Below are 20,313 nucleotides of genomic sequence, written 5' to 3'. Positions count from 1 at the left end.
AAATGATCTGGATGTCAAGATGGACAATACAGCTGGTTATACAGATCTGGGCATCGTTGGAATAATGATGATAATTGAATCATGGTAGCCAATGAAGTCACAAAGTAAGAGAGAAGAGAGAACAGATAAGAAGGCCTAGGACAAAACTTGAGATTTTTTTCTTTCCTCTTTTCTAAGGCAGCATTTAACCCTGAGGCCTACACTCTCCTCTTGGACAGCCTCTCAAGATTTTCTCAAGCAATACCCATGTCTAGAATGTATTCCTACCTTATTTTCACATTCCACCCCCCTCCCACTTTTCAGAATCGTTTTCTTCAAGACAACTCAAATATACCTCTTTTGTGAAGTTTTCCTTGGTCAATCACCTCAAGTTCCTTCCCTAGTTCATTCTCTCCTCAAATTTTCCCGGAGCACTTAATTGGATCTTATACCTACATCATATACTTCCCTGAATAAGTATAAGTATTATACTTTCCCTCCAGGTAAGGGCCCTACTTGTTAATAAAGTAGGTCAATGGCTACCTCAGTTTAGGCTAAAGAACTTGAGTAGAAGGCAGTTCCCCTGGGGGACACAAAACAAAGAAGAGGACTTCATAAGCAGAGAAAGAACACAATTGGTTATAGGGTTGGCAGCATCATGGAGTTGTGGACAACATGACTGGTTACTAGCTGAGGCATGATTAAAAGGAGAACCTGGATTTCTAAATTTAACTCATTAGAGGTCAGCTGAATTTCTGAACTAGTTTAGAGACAAATAACTGTGACTAAGGCAGTTATAGGACAAAATCAATTAACTATAAATAAGATCAATAAAAATGGTACAGAATCAATTTAATCTTCTCAACTTGGAGTGCAGATTGAGACATATTTTTTGGAGATGGTGTAATGGGAATGGGAATTTGAAGATCTTCCCTGCCCCTTAATAGACCTAGGGAGGAATTTGAAGACCTTCCCTACTTTGAAAGTAAACTCTGCTCCCTATTAGGCTGAATGTAATCACATGGAGCCTGTGGTGGGAGGAGTTTGCTGAAGGGAAGCAGAGCCCACAGGAAGCTGGTAGCCAGAGCCAGATGAGATGGTGGGAGAGAGAGGAGGTTGAGGCAAGGAGATAGAGAGGTTTGTGAGTAAATATTGATCTTGCATTGGTTTGTGGGAAGGCTAAAGGATGCTGGGGTTCTCAGTATTATTATGACTTCTTAATTTCTTTGGTACTATGATGGAATTGGCTTACTGGTTTCGAGATTTGGTTTTCTGGTGTCTAAATAAATGCTTCAGTTCTGTCCTCTACATGGAGAGTTTGTTATATTTTGTGATGGAATGTCATGCGATATTTATAGTCACGGTCTTTATTGTGATTGTGGGCACTGTAAATATTGCATTGGTCATACAGATGGTCAATTTCGGAATTTGTTTTACTTGACTATACATATTTGTAAAATGGGGTTTGTTTTTCTTTCTCAATTGTGGTGAGGATTGAGGAGGGAAGGAGAAAAAGGGAATTTTCATTGAAAAAAATTAATGAAAAAAAAGAAGTAGCATGGGTAAGTCAAGGCATCATTTGGTCTTAGGTAGTCATAGTGAAGCAATCTCAGCTTGCTAGCAACTTGCCTCATTTAGTTTTGTAGCTACCAAAATCGAAATCTATTGATGACTCTGAGTATTTTGGCAATGTCAGAGAATAGTTTGGGAAGCTAGATTCTATTCCTTCCTTTTTTTCCTGCCTCTGAGGAGTAGCAAAGGTTAAGGAATACCTTTTCCAAATCTTCTCATTTAAAATCCTGCTAGTCTTTTAAAGTTGGGTTTAAAGTCATGACCTTTATGATGTCTTCCTTGATCCTCCAGATTGATAACAATTCTACCCCAACACTTCACATAATTCTTTGCTTGGAGCTCTTATGCTTTTCTCTTGGTATCATAATTACATTGGAATATGTCAAATGGAGTATCTATTATTAGAATTAAAATATTAGAACTATTAGAATGCAAGCTCCACAAGGCCTAGAATTATGCTTTAATCTTTGTATCTTCCTCTGTGGCCAGAAGTGTCTTACACATGGTAGTTGCTTAATGAAGATTTGTTGAATGAATAAACGTATTAAGAAAGGCATGCTAGCGTACTGGAGGCTAGCAAATGATTGTGACAAGGGTGGGGCAGGGTAATATCTTTAAAAGGAATAAAATTCAAAGGAGTTGAATGATGGCAACAGAGCTGGAAATGGTAGTGAAGAGCAAGGAGTATACTGAGTCCTTCATTCCATTCCTGAAAAGAGTCATTGAAAATAGAGAGGTAGTTACTAATGGAAATAGTTGTCAGGGATGCTGTAACCTGAGAGAGAAATTCTGGTTTTAGGTGTTCCGTGTCAGTAACTATTGCAAAAAGATTTGGGCCAGAGAGCAGAGATTCAATGCTCAATAAATTCTCTATGGTATCAAAGAACTAGAAAATGAGGGCATGCCCATCAATTGGGAAATTGATGAACAAATTACAAATTATGGCATTATATGAATAAGAAACTATGAAAGGTGCAACAATTTCAGAGAAATCTGGGAAGATTTTTATGATCAGATGTGGAGTGAGCAGAACTTGGAGAATAATTTGTACAATAACAACACTCTAAAGACAAAACTTTGAAAGACTTAAAAACTTTGGTCAATGCAATGACTAACTATGACTCTAGGCAACCAATGGCAATCCATTCTACCCATGTCCTGCCATCTATATAGCTTCTTTGGGCTGTGATTATTGGCTTTTTTTCTGCTCCCAAGACTGCAATTATTTATTTCAACCCAATTTCATATGAAAGGGGGGGGGAATTAAAGAGGAACTCATCATAAAATTTGCCCACTTGCACATCCCTGTAGATGATCCAAGGCCCTGGAAGGATTTGTATGTTTTCTGAATTCTTCCTAAACTAAGTCCATTGGATCAAGGCTTCTTTGGGAAAACTTACAGGATCACAACTTCATAAGTGGAAGGAATCTAAGAGATCATCTAGTCTAAATCCTTCATTTTATAGGTGAAGAAATTGGAGCCCAGAGAGGTGAAAGGACTTACCCAAGGTTACCCACATAGTAGGTATCACAGGTAGGTCCCCTGACTCTCAAGCCAATGATCTTTCCATTGTATCAACCTTTTCTAGGGTACGTTATTTATGTGAGGACTGTTTGTTTATGCTTTAAAACAAGGTAGTTCCTTATACCCAAAGGGCTATAAAAAAAGTACATACCCTTTGACCCAGCAATACCACTTCTAGGGCTGTATCCTAAAGAGATCATACAAGTGGGAGGAAGACCTGTTCACACAAAAATATTTATAACAGCTCTTTTTGTGGTGACAAAGAATTGGAAATCAAGGGGATGCCCATCAATTGGGGAATGGCTGAACAAGTTGTGGTATATTAATGTAATGGAATACCACTGTGCTATAAGAAATGAGGAGCAGACAGTCTTCATAATATCCTGGAGAGACTTATATGATTTGATGCTGAGTGAGGAGAGCAGAACCAGGAAAACTTTGTACACAATTACAGACACATCGTATCTGTGACTACTAACTTTGACAGACTGGGCTCCTCTCAGCAATGCAAGGTTATAAGACAACTCCAAAAGACTCATGATAGAAAGGATATCCTCATCCAGAGAAAAGAACTACAGAGTTTGAATGCATATTGAAGCAAACTACTTGCACTCCCTTTTGTGTTTAGTTTTGTTTTGTTCCTTTTTTCTTGTTGTTCACTTCACTGGTTATAATTCTTTACAACCTGACTAATGCTTGGTTTGAAGGTATTTGTAGAGCCTATATCAGATTGTATGCCGCCATGGTTGAGGAGGAGGGAAGAGAGAGAGGCGGAGAAAATTTGGATCTCAAGGGATTGTGGAACTGAATGTTATAAACTAAAAGTAGATAAACAAATTTAATAAAATTAAATTAAAAAACAAAACAAGGTAGTTCCCTCCCAGATGGTCTGCCCCCTCACCCCTCTTCAATCCCCAACTCCCACCCCAAATAGTGCTTGCTCACATCCTGGCTTCTGGACCTCTGGGGATGAGGCACAGCTCTGCCTAGACAAGTCATGAGAACAAATTAGTATAACGGAATCTCGTACAAGGCCAACTAAATAGGAGGCCCTTCGTGTTCTACTTAAAGCCAGTCTCATTTAGTTGTGGTTCAGTTGTTTCAGTTGTGTCCCACTCTTCATGACCCCATTTGGGGTTTTCTTGTCAGAGATACTGGAGTGGTTTGCCATTTCTTTCTCCAGTTCATTTTACAGATAAAGAAACCGAGGCAAACAGGGTTAAGTGACTTGCCCAGGATCACCAGCTACTAAGTGTCTGCAGCCAGATTTGAACCCAGGAAGATGAGTCTTCCTCACTTTAGGCTTGGCACTCTATCCACTGTGCTACCTGGGGAACTGCCTAATTTGAAGGCTGTCTGTTTTAAATGGTTAAATTGTATTTCACCATTACATATAACAGACTTCATAAAATAGTGTCCAATATCCTTCTTGTGTTAGATTTGAGATGCTAGCTTTTCCTTTGTACAAACTGAGAAACTGAGGAACTAAGTAGGAAAGGGATCTATATCCCCCAAAGGAATGTGGCATAACTTAGGGTAGAATCAAACGTTCTATGTTCTTATTTCAATATCCTCCTCCTAAACCACCTCTGAGTCGGGAAGAGGAGTTTGGGCGAGGTTTATGAGCTCCTCAGAAACAGAAGTTCTTGGGGACAGTCCGACAGAACCAAATGGGGACTTGCTCTCTCTTCCCACCCACATCCTCCCAGGATCTCATTTTACCTTGATATCCTCCATTTTATCCTGCAGATTTTCAGTGACCTTTTCCAGCAGGTTACAGTGTTCTTGCACCTTTTCCAAATGCTGCTCATAAGTCTTGTTCTGAGAGAGAGGAGATGACAGGGAAGGGGAGAGGAGGGGAGAGAAAAGGAGGAGAAAGGAGAAGAGAGGAGGAAAGGGGAGAGGAGAGGAGGGGAAGGGAGGGAAGAGGAGAGGAGGGGAAGGGAGGGGAAGGAAAGAGAGAAGGTGGGGTAAATTCTGTGCCATATGTCCAGGGAGGTACAGACTAGAAAAAACACTAATGGAGGATTAAGAAGTCTGGTTTCTCCTCCTCTTCTTCCTCTTTCTTCTTCACAGAGTTTCTGCTCTGTGACTGATTGATCCTGTAATCTTGGGTAAGTCATTTACCATCTCTATACTTTTTTCCCCTCCATATGTAAAATAAAGGAGTTGAAATGTCCATTCTCTAAGGTCCCTTCCCCCTGCACTTCTGAAGACTTACTTATGAAGGACCAGAACTAAATTGGTATTCAATATAAAGTACATAGTAGGCAAAACAAGTGGTACGTTTGCCCTTCTATCACAACACACCCCCTGAACCCGCCCTAGTGCTGGCTCCCCTTTATCTTAAAAGGGTGACTGCACATGAAGCAATGATCTTCCTTCCCTCTAGTTAGGCTTCTGCCTATAGGGAATGCCTGCAACTCCTCACCTTTAAACACAAATACCCAAATCTCCAATCCCCAAACCAGAATAAGACTGACCTTGAGGAAGTTAATTCTAAAGCAATATTTATCATACTGTAGGACTACACAGAGAGAGGCACTATCTATAGGCTTTTGGGTGACTGCCCCAACTTCTGTCTCCAGCAGGAAATTCCCATTAGCCCCCCCCAAAGCGTTTTCCCATATATAAAGCACCCCCCCCATTATATTATCAGAAGGTATCCTCTATATTGGGACACTAACCTTTTGTCTGGATTCCTGAAGAATGCTTATCTTGTCCTGCAGTGTGCTCATCTCAGTCTCTAGCTGGGGTGTGAGCCCAAAAGAACTCAGAAACTGAAGATTTGCTGAAAGTAGAAATTAGGGACAGGTCTTGAGAGCAGGACAGAGGAAGACAGGGAGAGAAGGGAATCTGGAGAGAGACTCGTTCAAGCCCAGCTCAGAGCTGGCACTCACCTATGTGGTTAGCCTGCTGCTGCACCTTATCTTCCAACTTGGCCAGGTGTTCCTTTAAGCTATCATATTCTGTTGGTAAATGGACCAAGCTTGCCACAGACCTCTTTGCAGTTAATTTCTTCCCCTCTGCACTCAAAGATTGACCTGCCAGCAGCTGCTTAAGGGACTTGGTTGAGTGTGTAATTCCTTCAGGCACCTGAGAGGAAAACTTGGCAGGGTGGGGAGGGGAGCTTACTGAAGCTGACGGCTCCTCATCAGCTGTGCTATCTGAGCTGGGGGAGCTCTCTGGAATAACAGAGACTTTTGATTTAAGAGTGGTGACTGGGACCCCTGGAGCTGGGACATGGTGGGTGGTGGGTAAGCCTTTGCCAGAGAGGATTGCTAGTGCAACAAGGGTGGCTGGATCAACTGTGGAACCCAAGGCAGTGAGGCTGTCTGCATTAGTATTGATGCCCAGTTCCTTAAGGGTGGCTTCATCAGGGGTGATGCCCAAAGTACCAAGGAAAGATGAAGCGTTCCAACCAAGGTCTGGGGAAATACCCACTGATGCTTCTGTTGTGGGTAATGGGCCAGTGGATGATGGTGGGCCAGTGGATGATGGTGGGCCAGTGGATGATGGTGGGCCAGTGGATGATGGGACAGTGGTGTAGGCAACTGGCTGTCCAGAAGTTTCCAAGCCAGCACCTGGGACAGGAGTGATGCCCATAGCAGCAAGGGTATGTGGATCAGTGGTGATGCCCATGGCACTGAGGATGCTTGGATCAATGGCAATGCCCATGGAAGTAAGAGTTTCTGGACCAACGGTGATGCCCATGGCAACAAGGGCTTTACCAAGAGGGGATGATTTTTGTTGGGCAGGCTTGACAGGTGAGACTCTGGTCTTTGGAGTTTTAGGACTTTTAGGAGTTTTAGGAGTTTCTTCAGAGGTAGCTTTAGAGGTAACTTCAGGAGTAACTTCAGAGGTAACTTCAGGGGTAACTTCACAGGTAACTTCAGGGGTAACTTCAGAGGTAACTTCAGGGGTAACTTCAGAGGTAACTTCAGGGGTAACTTCAGAGGTCATAGCCTCAGCCTTCTCAGAAGTCTCTTTGGTGTCAGCCTAGAAGAATGGCACCACAGGGGAGACAAAGTGGACCCGGGAAGAGAGGAGATGAGGGGAAGAAATCTGTAATGAGGGAATTTGAGCTAGGCAGAACCCAGGCTAGGGCTTCAGGACAAAAAAGGGAAAGGGACAGACAACTTCTTTACCTTGACTGCCCTTGGCCTCTCTTTTTCCTGCTTCCAGTGTTACCCTCTGTTCCTCTTTATTAATGGTGCCCAATGGATCCCTCTCAACCTTAATGCTGTAATCCCCCATGTCCCTCCCATTCAGTTCTAGACCCTTGTCTTCTTTCTACCCTAGTCCTTGACTAATCTATATTTTATTTCAGAACATATGATGCCAATTACTCCTCCTCCCCCTGGCCTTTAACACCCCTCTGTGCTCCCCTCCCTGTCCCAAGTTCCAGTCAATCACTTGAGAATTCATGGGACTCTCTGAGGTGGTCTACTGCTCAATATGACCTTGATCAAAGGAGAGGCTAAGCTTATTCTGGTCATCTTCCTGTATAGGATTGGGGAGGAGGGGTGCTATAAAGTCACCTTCTCATAGTCTTCTCAGGGGTTTGCAGCAGACCTGCTGGAATTGATTCATTCCTGGATTTGAATGTATTCAGACCTTCCACCCCAAACCCCCTACACCCCACACCTTCTCAGGCCTTTGGGTAGTTTTCTTTTCCTCCTTGCCACAAGTAGAAAAGAATAAGACCTGGTGGTTCTTGAACAACCTTTGTCTTCTTTCTACCCCAATCCTTGCCTAATCTATACATTATTCAAAGCCAGTTACTCCTCCTCCCAGCCCTTAACATCCTCCTGGGCTCCCCTCTCCAACACATACCCTTGTCCCAAGTCCCAGTCACTCACTTGAGAATACAGGGTATCATGTAAGGTGGTCCACTGCATGATATCACTTCCATCAGGGAAGGAGTTAATCTTATTCTTGACATTTTCCTGTATAGGGTTGGGGAGAAGGAGTGCTGTAAGGTACAGCAGTCATGGTAGGGTCTTCTCTGTAGTATACTCAGAGGCTCATAGCAGACACTGTCATTCCTAAACCTGAATCTATCCAGACCTTCCACCCCACACCCCCTACACCCCACCTCCTCAGGTCTTTAGGTGGTTTTCTTTTCTTCCTTGCCCCAAGCAAAAAAGAATAAGGCTCATTGGTTCTGGAGGGAGTCTGGAAAGGAGATAGGAAAAATTGTTCTAGAAATAGGATCTCACCATGTCAAGCTGAAGATTTTTCATCTGTTCCTGTTGATCTTTCAATTCTTGGAATTGTTTATCTACTTCATCTAGGCTGATCTGTTAAACAAGGCAAAAGAGTAGGCTCTGGGTGATTCATTCTAGCCTTTCCTTCTTGATAGGAATGGAATAGAAAGCTTGGGCACCAGAGTGTTCAGTAGGAAAAAGGTCAGGTAACTGGGTGAAAACAAAAACCTCTTCCCTTTGCTTTGGTGCAATGGCTAGAGAGCTGGACTTAGAATCAGGAAGATCTGAGTTCAAATTCTGTCTCTGACACTTACTAGCTTCATGATCCCAAGCAAGTCACTTACCTTCTTTCTGCCTCAGTCTCCTCATCAGTAAAATGGGAATAATAAAGCACTTACCTTCCAGGCTTGTTGTGAGGATCAAATGAGGTAGCATAAAGTGCTTTGGAAACCTTAAAATTCTATATCAATACTAGCTATTATTATTGAAAACCTACTTGTCCCGTGATCCATTCTGAGAGGACTTTTGCTTTCTGACAAAGATTAATGGCAGAGGACAAGACTCTACGCCCCTGGGGGCGGCTAGGTGGTGCAGTGAGTAAAGCGCCAGCCCCAGAGTCAGGAGGACCTGAGTTCAGTTCCGGACTCAGACACTTAACACCCACACAAAAAAACTAGTCCTGTAACCTTGGGTAAGTTACTTAACCCCAATTGCCCTCCAAAAAAAGCAAAAAAAACCCAAACCAAACAAACAACTTGAACACCATATTAAAAGAAAAAAAAAGACTCCATGCCCCTTTCCTTTTTCTCTAGTACTCTATTAGCGTTTAAAGGACAAAGAGGTTCCCAGACAGGAGCTCTCCTCACACCTGAAGTCTTACTATAAGAGGTATATTTTAGGTGGGACAGAAGACACCAGGGAGAATTTTACCTTGTCAACCTTTTCCTTCAGTTGTTCCATTTCCATCCTGAAGCAATCTGTATCTGACTGAAGGTTATAAATAGTGGTGAGCAGCTCCTGCAGTGTCTGCATGGCCTGGAGAAGACAGTGATAAAAGAAAAAAAGTGGGGAGGATTCACTTGATATGGGAGATAGGTGAGGAGGACAAAGGAGGAGGAAAATGCTTGCGGAGGAAAGAGTGAGTACAAGTAGGTGATCTAAGTGCTCCAAAGCCACTAAGGTTCTGAGGGCAAGGCCTGAATTGGGGGATGCCTAGGGGTCACTGATGGACAATTGAAGCTGATTCTTAACTCAGCCACTTAGTAACTCATGAGTAAGTTACTTAAGCCCCCTCAGTCTCCACTTCTTCATCTGTATGTAGGGGATGAGGTGTGCCATGTTTTACACACATAGGTAATGTGTGTCTACATAGGTCTGATGTGTGTCTACCTAGGTCTGCATGAATGGACATTTCTAGAATCAACTCCACTCACTCTTGTCCAAGACAAAATTATTCCTGAGAGGAGGGGAAACAGGGGTTTGGAGTCAGAGGCTAACCACTACGTTCTTTTCAGGGAAAGATTAAATATATCTATCTACCTCCCTAAATATTGTTATTCTAAAGGAGATAATTTTTAAGCTCAAGTTGGGCTCTTAATTTATATGCCTTAACGAGGAAAGAATGGCCCAATCTATATATCCAAGGCTTAACTCCCTTCCCATCAAATGCCAGTTCCACACAAAACACATATAGAAAACAGCAAATAAAACCATTTATCCGAGCTGACAGCAAACAAAAATCAGATATACAAACGAGAATTGCACCAGACAGCAGAATGAATGAGCTGGTGAATTGGGAGCAAGATATTTCTACTCAACCAAGAGGGAGAAAGAGTTCCAGATCCCACCCAAGGGGAGACAACCCAAAGACTCTAGTGTAGTAAGCTGGAGATAGAGACAAGATCAAGGTGTCAGCTCCTCTGCATGCCAGCTTCTTCCAAAAGTCACCCTCTCTTCAGAGACCTAAAAAGTGTCTGGAGCCATGTGTCTTCTCTCTCAAAGCTGGATGCCAGAAGCCCAAGATCTCTCTTCTCTCTAACTCTTGCCAACTCTTTCCCATCACTCAGGTGCAGGGCATAGAGTGATGGGTCTCTATCAATGAAAGTAGTCTTATGCAAATAGGTTTTTTTTTGTTTTTTGTTTTTGCTTTTTGGAGGGCAACTGGGGTTAAGTGACTTGCCCAAAATCACACGGCTAGTTTTTTTTGTTTGTTTTTTTTGTGGTAAGTGTCTTGGGTCGGATTTGAACTCAGGTCCTCCTGGCTCCAGGGTGGGTGCTCTATTAACTGTGCCACCTGCAAATGGGTTTTAAGTTATGAGCTAGATGTCAGATAAGGATAATACTAACATCTACCTCACAGGGTTGTTGTGAGATTAGGTATGGAAAGTGTACTTTGTAAATTTTAAATTAACTGTTCCTACTGGTTTTTTTTTTAATCTAATAGGTGGTATGATAGGCAAATCTAGGCAGATTGGGCTGGAGTAGGATGGGGAAGATGCGGTTTCCTGGAGAGTTGTTTGCCCAGGAATTCTCAACCAGCAGACCAGATGATTTCAAAGCCTTGTCTGCTTGCCTACCACACCTCCTCATCCCTGATTTATCAGTATCACTAGTAGGGAGAAGCAAAAAGCAAATAACAGCATTTACTCCCCAAATTCACTCGAGGTCGTTCAGTATTAGCTACCTTTCTAATTCCAAAAGATCATAAGATGAGGCAGTTTGGCGATGCATAAGATGGAAGGGTGGGCTTGGGATCAGAAAGACCTTGGTTCGAATCCCACCTCAGACATTTACTGGGGAAATCACTTAACCTCTGATTGCCTCAGTTTCTTCATCTGCAAAATAATAGCACGGACCTTCCAAGACTGTGGTGAGAATCAAGTGAAGTGGCATATATAAAGTGTTTTGTAAACCTTAAGGTGATATATAAATGCTATTATTATTATTGCAGGGAAATGAAAACCAGTTGTTCTTTACAAAAAAGGTTAGAGGACCTCTGTAGTAAACAAGAAATTAGATAAAGGAAAGAAGGAAAGAAACTCTCCTAATATTTTAATCCATAAACAAATAAGAATGTATCAATAGCAGAGTGACCCTCTGTGTCTCCCACAACACTCTCTGGGACTGCTTTGGCAACCAGGCTCCCCTGTAGGCTTTGTGGGTCTACATACTATGTATGCTTCATGCTAGAGAGGGGACGTGGAGCTGCTTATCTAAGGAGGATTTCTTATATAACACACAGTTACCACAATTGGGGTAGCTAGAATATATACGTGTCCAGCCTTGCAGTTCTCTTTCTGAAGAGTGTCTTGGGCCTCAACAATGCTGAAAGGCAGGTTAAAGGATGATGAGTGAGAGCATTGTAACACCTGGGCTGGGAGCTGGGCCTCGACCTTCCCTTCCTGCCAACCACAATCCCCGGCCCAACACTAACAAAAGAGGCCTTGTAAAAGGGATCTGCAATGACTGTTAGTTCTGATACTGTCATATACCAGGGTGACTCAAATTATTTTAAAGGGTATCAAAAAGGAAATTCTGAAGATGCTAACAGAAAAAACATCCCCCAGTACCTAGCACAATGCTTAATAAATACTGCTGCCTGATAAATATTTGTTGACTGACAACTCCTATGTGGAAGAAAAGGGGGATTGTCTAAGAGATTCATGAGGATTCACAGGGAACTTAACAAGCAACTCAGATTTTTAAAGATAGGTACGAAAGATGAAAGCAAGAGCAAGTAATAGAAGATGAATATAAAAGCATGGCATGATCATGTGAGAACAGTGCCAGAGGTATTAAATTTTAGTATGAGCTAAATCTGAGGAGAAAAGCTAAGGACAAAAAAAGAGAGGTTTAGCTTTTTTTTTTTTAGTGATAGTGGAGAGAGAAGGATCACAGAAGCTACAGGACTGCTAGAAGCAGATGGGATGATAATAAATGATAGCACAGAGAGTTTATGTCCTATCTTTATTTCACTTCTGTTTTCTCTGCTAAAGAGAATAATCTTTTGACTGGAGAGAACAAAAATGACTAATGGGGTACTAATATTGGAATAAGGAGAGAGCCAGAAAGTCACCTGTCCCAGACGCATTACATCCTGGAGTACTGAAAGAATAGGCAGAGGGGTTGCTAGAAGAACCACAGTCAGTGATCTTTGAAAAATCATGGAGGGGCAGCCAGGTGGTGCAGTGAGTAAGAGTGCCAGCCCCAGCGTCGGAAGATCTGGGATCGGTTCCGGCCTCAGATACTCAGCACCCACACAAAATAACTGTCCGTGTAACCTTGAGCAAATTACTTAACCCTGATTGTTTTTTTAAAAAAAAGAAAAGAAAAATCATAGAGAATGGGTGATGTACCACAGGACAGGAACAGGGCCAATGACCTGATTTTCCAAAAGGTAAAGAGAATAAATTCTGCAAACTATAAGCCAGTGAGTTTCATTCAAGGGATGGATCTTAAATATGTAGAAAAGGGAGCAGTCACCACAAAAAGCCATTAAATCTTTATCAAGAATGGGATATACCAATACTAATCCTTTCTCTTATTTTGATAGGATTATTTAACTATTAGATGAGGGAAGATATATTCTAGATTTCAACAAAGCACTTGATAAAATCTTGCATGATATTCTTGTGGAAAAGAAAGAGATGTGCACTAGATTATGTTACTTTTAGGCAAATTCAGAATGAAAATTATTAATAGAGCATTGATACTCAAATAAGAGGACAAGAAAGCATCATAAATAGAGAGCAAGAAAGCTCCTACATCTTTGGATGAATTAATCACCTATCACAGGTGCTCTACATACATCTGTGGGTACTGAAAGGCTTGATTGGTTGAGTGGCCTGTATCAAAAGGTAATCCTTGGGGTGGCTAGGTTGTTCAGTGAATAGAGCACTGGCCTTGAAGTCAGGAGGGCCTGAGTTCAAATCCCACCTCAGACATTTAACACTTAACTAGCTGTGTAACCTTGGGCAAGTCACTTAATCCCAATTGCCCTGCCTTCCCCCTCCAAAAAAAAGCAACACCCCCACCAAAAAAAAGTAATCCTTGATGGTTCCATGTCAATTTAGTGGGAGGTCTCCACTGGAGTGTCCCAGGAATCTATGTTTGATCTTATGTTATTTAAAGTTTTAAATCAATAACATGGAAGAAGGCATGCTGGTGAAATGTGTAGATGATATGAGACTGAAAGGGATAACTAACTAACAAACTGCAGGAACAATCTGGATCCAAAATGGTTTTGATAGGTTAGAGTATTAGACTAAAGCTAAATAAAATAATTTGAGATTGAATGGGGATAAATGGAAGGTCTCAGATTTGGGTTCTAAACATCAACATCACAAGTATAGGGGGGGGGAGACATGTTAAAAAGAGGTTTATCTGAAAGATATTGGGGGCTTTAGTAGATTACAGGCTCAATATGTGTCAACAATGAGGTATGGCAGCCAAGGAAAGATTTGTGATATTAGGTTGCACTAAAAAAGGCAGAGCATGCAGGAGGTATTAATTCTACTATGTTTTGTTCTAGTCAAACCATACCCAAAGTATTGTGTTCAGTTATGGGAGCCACATTTTAGGAAATATACTGAAAAGCTAGAGTATCCAAAGGAAGACACTCAAGATGATTAAAGGTTTTAAGTTTATGCCACATGAAGGAACTCATAAAGATTTTTTTTTTTGCTTTTTGGAGGGCAATTGGGGTTAAGTGACTTGCGCAAGGTCACGTGGCTAGTTAAGTGTCTGAGGCTGGATTTGAACTCAGGTCCTCCTGACTCCAGGACCAATGCTCTATTCACTGTGCCACCTAGCTGTCCCCTCACAAAGATGTTTAACCTAGAAAAGAGAAGGCTTGGGGGGCACATGATTGATATCTTCACTTTAATTAAAGGATTGGAAGGATTAGAATTTTTCTTTCTTTTATTAAATAAATTTTCATTGCTATCATTTTTTTATATCACCAAAATTTCCCCAGTAATCCTTTCTTCTCCCCACTCCCAGAGGGATGGGATTAGACTTTTTTTCTGCATGGTCCTAGAAGGTAGAACTAGGAGCAATGGATAGAAATTAGAAAGAGACAGATTTAGGTTTAATATCAGTCAAAGCATCCCAATGATTACAGCTGTCCAAAATTTTGAGTGTATGGGTTGCTGCTTCAGGAGACACTAGATTCTAATCTCAAAATAGAGGCTGAATGATCACTTGGATAAGTTGTAGAAGGGATTCTTTTTTCAGGTCTCAGTTGAACTGAATGACTGTTGAAGTGCCTTCCAATTCTAAAATTCTGAGATTCTGTGAAAATATGTTCATTTACAGAGCTAGCAGTGTTCTCATTGGCTAGAAGGCACATACATCTAACCAATCTTGTTAAATAAACTTGGAATCTAACAACTATGACAAGACCCTTCAAAGTGAATCTTAACAACCTCAACTGAAGTACTTGCAGGGGCAACATTCATTAACAATAAAGCATTCCTCTTCTTGACTAATGGCCCTCATAAGGGCTATGCAGCCATGTCCAAGCTTGTCCACTTGAATGTTTCCTGAGTTGTTTTGTTTTTCTGTTTAAGTTGCCATTGGTTAAATGGTGTATCCATGTCTCATCTAATCAACCATAGCAAGTTAAGGACTTTTTTAGGAAGGCAGGGGAAGGAGGGCAGCCCAGGAACTTAAGGACATTCATGCCCTCAGCTTACTCACAGGCATATTTACATGCTATCCAGTTAAGTCGTGCACATTTCAAGATGTATAACAGGTATGCTTTCTGGAGTCATATCAAGTTTAAGCTCATCTGATTGACTTTCAGAGGCCATCATAAAATAGTTCCCTCAACTCTCTCACTTATGGAGTCACAATATCGTCTACTTCCCAACACAAACCCTCTACTCCAGTAAGCTCAATCCTTTCATTGTCTCAGAAACATGCAGTGTAGATCTTTTCAAAGCTGAACCAGAACCATACCAACTTCCAGGTTTCTCTGTCCTCAGAGTAAACAATTTTGGATACTCTATTTCTGCAGTGAGACCCATGGAGTTACATCTAAGAGAAAGTATTTAGGATACTCTTACTTCCTATGGAACTTTCTTCTTTATTCCACTAACTTTACTTTTTAACCAAATAACACCTCCTCAATGACATCATAAGTTCCTTATGAGTAAAATAAATGTTATACTTTTATATATCCTCCAAAATGCTTAGTACAGTAATAGATGTATATCTAGGTATCAGAATTAATCTTGTCTTCTCTCTAGAAGTAAATAGAAATGGCTGCCATGATTGTCTTTGATAACATATAGAAGAGCTGTTGAGTACACCCTGATTGACAAAAATCCCTAAGTTAATCAGAACTACCATTACTAATAGTTATTGTTGTTGCTTGGCCTTTGAGGACCACAACATCAGGGAGGTGATGCCATGACTTGCAAGTGAAGTGGATTTAAGTGAGGGAGGGCTGTGCAAAGTCACCAGCCTCACTTTCTCCTCCAGAGCCATCTGGGCCCAGTGGAAAGACATAGATCAAGACAACTAACGATGGCTCAGGATGCCATGGGAGACTTTGGCCTTTTTAAGAAGCTAAGGTCTTTCCCAAGTCTAACTATGGAGGTAATACCCATTCAGTGATTAAGAATAGGTAAGAAATGAGGGAAAGAATGGCCTCTTTTGCCAAGTAATAAAAAATCAATCCAGGAGGGAAAGACCCTAAGGGTTTTTTTTTAGCCAAAACAGAAATAATTGCTAGTTCACATTTACTCAGAATCAGCTAAGCCCAAACAATAAGCAAATGAGGTTTGGGCTGGGACCTATTATTGGCTAATCAAAGAGAGCTAGAGTTATTTGGGGTTTAAGGCAAGGTCCTTATGAAAGAAATCTAGCAATAAACCCCAAGATATGTGGGTGCTCTGCCCAAAGGAATATAAATTTTGATTACTAAATTTTGACGATGACATATGAGAATTAGCTGAAACAACAGGAGATATTTAGTCTGGAGAAGACTGAAGGAGGTTGGCAAGAATATGTTAGCTATCTTCAAGTATTTGTGTATATATATGTAGTGTAAGGACTAGCTTTGTTCTATTTGTCCCCAGAGAAACAGAACCAGGAAAGAGAGGCAAAGAAGGAAGTATAGGCTTGATATCAAGAAAAGCTTCCTGATAATTAAAGTTGTTCAAAAGTAGAATGGACTGCCTTGAGAAATAGTGGGTTTCTTCCTCAGAGATCTTCAAGCAGAAGATGTATGACTATTTGTCAGGTACGTTATAGTGGAAATTCCTTTTGGGTATGGTTTGGACTGACGGCCGTTGAGATTCTTTCCAACTTTGAAATTCTGCATGTCTGCAATTATGATTTCATTTGTCTCAGTTCTGTAACAATGGAAAGAGTGTTGGATTGATTCAGAATCAGATGACCCAGGTTCAGATTCTTGGGTAAATTACTTAGCTTCCTTGGGTCTCAGATTCCTCATCAGTAAAATGAGGAGGTTGGACAAGATGAACTCTGAGGTCCTTCTATTAACTCTTTTTGGTAACTGTAGACCATAGTGTGCATAACAGATAATAGTTGTGTCTTCATGACTGTCCATATTCTCTATATCACACAATTTTGATAGTTGGTCATATCCAGTTTAGCACTTAATTATATACAATCCTTAGTTTTGGTTTTTTTGGTTTAGACCAAATGACTTACTCATTGTGGGGAACTTCTAGTGTGGAAACTCCTTCTTCTGATAAAGCTCAACAACTATGTGTGATTTAGATTCCCCAAGAATTACCAGGGGGCACTGAGGGGCTAAATGACTCGCCCACGGTCATAGTCAGTACTTAAACCAGGTCTCCCGACTCAAAGGCTGGTATCTATCTTCTCTTCTTCCCTGATTCTTTGTTGGCTATTTTGATCTCTCCCACGAAATATTAAGTTCCTTGGGAGGAGGGATCATGTATGCTATATATTTCTTTTACATCCTCATGATACCCAACATGCTACCTACACAAATAAGATGCTCAATAAATACTTATTGACTTGACTTGAATTGAAGGATGAGTTTGTCAAGGAAAGTCCTCTTCTCTCATCTCTACCTTCTGGCTTCCTTCAAGTCCCAGATAAAACCTTTCCTTCCATAGGAAGTTTTACCAATCTCTTAATTCTAGTGCCTTCCCCCTGTTCCTGTTTATCCTGTATATAACTGGTTTGTACCTAGCTGTTTGTATATTGTCTCTGTCATCTAGATCATGGGTTTCTTGAGAGCAGGACTATATTTCTTTGTATCTCTAGTGCTTAGCACAGTGCTTGGCAGTTCTGAGAGACTGACTTAGCTAGACAATTGAAAACAGCAAATTTCAGAAAACAATGTTATGTGAGAAACATGTGTTAGCTGGTTCAATGGGAACATCCCAGAACAGGAGCCAGTGAGGACTCTTTTCTGGAGAGTGGTAATAGTGTCCTAACTGATCTCCCTTTATTCCTTGCTCAGATCCCTCCTTTCCTGCTTCAGTCAGGATAACTGGGCTACAGTAGAGGTGTCCAGTATGTAGCCCACAACACTATTCAGTATGATCCAAACCAGATATTTTAAAATGTAATTGGAGAATCTTTAACAAAATAAATAAAAATATAATAAAACATAGATAGTATTACATTTTAAAACAGTCACTATGTGGCCCACAGGGATCTTATATATGGATTAGTAGTTCCTGTTTCTATTTGAGTTCGACACCACTGAACTACAGCATCTTTGACCACAGTCATAGGCTTGTTGAAAAATCTTTTTTTGTTGTTGTTGTTTTTTGGAGGGCAATTGGGGTTAAGTGACTTGCCCAAGGTCCCACAGCTAGTTTTTGTGTTTAGTGTCTGAGGTCAAATTTGAACTCAGGTCCTCCTGATTCCAGGGCGGGTGCTCTACTCACTACTCCACCTAGCCGCCCCAAAAGCTATTTTTATTTTATTTTTTGCCTTTTGGAGGGCATTTGGAGTTAAGTAACTTGCCCAAGGTTACAAGACTAGTTTGTGTGTGTGTGTGTTAAATGTCTGAGGCCAGAACCAAACTCAGGTCCTCCCGACTCCAGGGCCGGTGCTTTTACTCACTGTGCCACCTAGCCACCCCCTTGTTGAAAAATCTTCAAGAGATTTCAATACCTACCAGATAAAACACAGACTCCACAACCTGGTACTTAAGGTTCTGTGCTGGCTCCAACCTACCATTCTAGCCTCTCTCACACAACTCTTCATGACCTCTCTGTTCTGACCAAACTGAAACTGGTTAGTAAACCATTCTTTCTTCAAGTTCTACCCTCTCCCAAATCAATGCAATCCTCCATGCCTGGAATGGACTCCCCATCCCCATCTTGACAATGCAATCCTCCATGCCTGGAATGGACTCCCCATCCCCATCTTGACAATGCAATTCTCCACGCCTGGAATGGACTCCCCATCCCCATCTTGACAATGCAATCTTCCATGCCTGGAATAGACTATCCATCCCCATCTTTGCCTGTTCACGTTTCCTGTATTTCTTTCCAAGGCTGCATACAGTTGCCAGTTCTAAAAAACCTTCTCTGATCCCCCTAGTTGAAAGTGATTTCTCCCTTCTCAAATTTTTAATAGCACTTGCCTGAACTTCTCCTAAGTATTTTTCATACTCTGCTCAGTTCATAGTTCCTTGTATACTATTTTATTCTTCCTGCCAGGCCGCAAGTTCTGTGATAGTAGGGACTGTGGTTTATTTCTATATACTCAATGCTTTGCACAGAGTAAAAAGGGGTAGCATCTATATGATGCTATGATTTGAGGTTTACTAAGCACTCATAGATGTTATTTCATTAATCCACACAATAACCCTGTGAGTTAGATACAATTATTCTTTTCATTTTATAGTTGAGGAAACAAGCTGATAGAGGTTAAGTGACTTGCCCTGGGTCACACAGCTAGTAAATGCCTTAGGCCAGACTGGAACTCAGGTCTTCTTAATTCCAATTCTAACACTATATCCAACTTTGCTCCCAGTAGATGATTCATACATGGGTGTTGAACTGATTATAATAGGGGAAGAAAGGAGAGAGGGAAAAAATACTTTCATTGGAGAGATGTTCTTACCTTTGTCATTCCTTCTTCATTCCCTTCGACCTTTTTTCTGAGCTTCAACATCTGCCACATATCTTGGGCTGGTTTTTTGAAAGACTGACTGCTTTCCAGCAGCTGCTCAGTAGAGGGCAGCGAATCCAGAAAGGCCATCTGGCTTTCTACTACAGATAGTCGCTGGTCAAAGGTGTGGATAATCCTATCTGATGCTGTATGGTATAATATGTCCTCTTCACTCTCCTCTGATGTCTCTCCAGGCTCCTCTCCAGGCTCCTCTCCAGGCTTCTCTCCAGGCTTCTTCCTAGGCTTCTCTCCAGGCTTCTTCCTAGGCTTCCCCCCAAGCTCCTCTCCAGGCTTCTCTCCAGGCTTCTTTCTAGGCTTCTCCCCAGGGCTCCCCCCAAGCTTCTCCCCAGGCTTCTCCCCAGGGCTCCCCCCAAGCTTCTCCCCAGGCTTCTCCCCAGGGCTCCCCCCAAGCTTCTCCCCAGGCTTCTCCCCAGGTTTCTCCCCAGACTCCTCCCAAGGCTTCTCCCCAAGCTTCTCCCCAGGCTTCTCCCCAGACTCCTCCCAAGGCTTCTCCCAGGGCTTCTCTCCAGACTTCTCCCAAGGCTTCTCCCAGGGCTTCTCCCCAGGCTTCTCCCAGGGCTTCTCCCCAGACTTCTCCCAAGGCTTCTCCCAGGGCTTCTCCCCAGACTCCTCCCAAGGCTTCTCCCCAGGTTTCTCCCCAGGCTTCTCCCCAGACTCCTCCTCTAAGATTCCTTTTAGTTCTAAGTGTATGAGCCTATGAAAAGTGATAGAAAATGGTAAGACTCCTTAAAGAATATTTAGCAGGGCTTTGACAAGAGTGGTCAAGCAATCCAAGAAGTCCCTCTTTTCTAGGACTCTCTTGATAGGAGAGAGAGAGACAGAGAGTCACAGAGAGAGAGAGACAGAGAGAGAAAGAGACAGAGAGAGAGACAG

The 20,313-nt window shown here is 41.8% G+C and overlaps 1 protein-coding gene across 1 annotated transcript in view; it reads right to left on the bottom strand.

The window, feature by feature from the left end:
* CUNH16orf96 (chromosome unknown C16orf96 homolog) overlaps nt 1-20,313 on the bottom strand; it is a 65,114-nt gene that overhangs the window by 44,470 nt on the left and 331 nt on the right. Inside the window, exons 2-9 of the mRNA XM_069090025.1 lie at nt 19,372-19,625; nt 9,217-9,321; nt 8,299-8,379; nt 7,939-8,025; nt 6,961-7,075; nt 5,977-6,906; nt 5,764-5,867; nt 4,799-4,897 (exon numbers count right to left, since the gene is read on the bottom strand). Of these exons, the coding sequence (XP_068946126.1) occupies nt 4,799-4,897; nt 5,764-5,867; nt 5,977-6,906; nt 6,961-7,075; nt 7,939-8,025; nt 8,299-8,379; nt 9,217-9,321; nt 19,372-19,625 (1,775 nt within the window). The remainder of the gene's footprint in view (nt 1-4,798; nt 4,898-5,763; nt 5,868-5,976; nt 6,907-6,960; nt 7,076-7,938; nt 8,026-8,298; nt 8,380-9,216; nt 9,322-19,371; nt 19,626-20,313) is intronic.

This window comes from Petaurus breviceps, unplaced genomic scaffold (assembly GCF_028583685.1).
Source record: "Petaurus breviceps papuanus isolate PSGF00001 unplaced genomic scaffold, PetGlider_PUasm1.0 120, whole genome shotgun sequence".
NCBI classification, from domain to species: Eukaryota; Metazoa; Chordata; class Mammalia; order Diprotodontia; family Petauridae; genus Petaurus; species Petaurus breviceps.
This window is presented reverse-complemented; position numbering and strand designations above follow the sequence as displayed.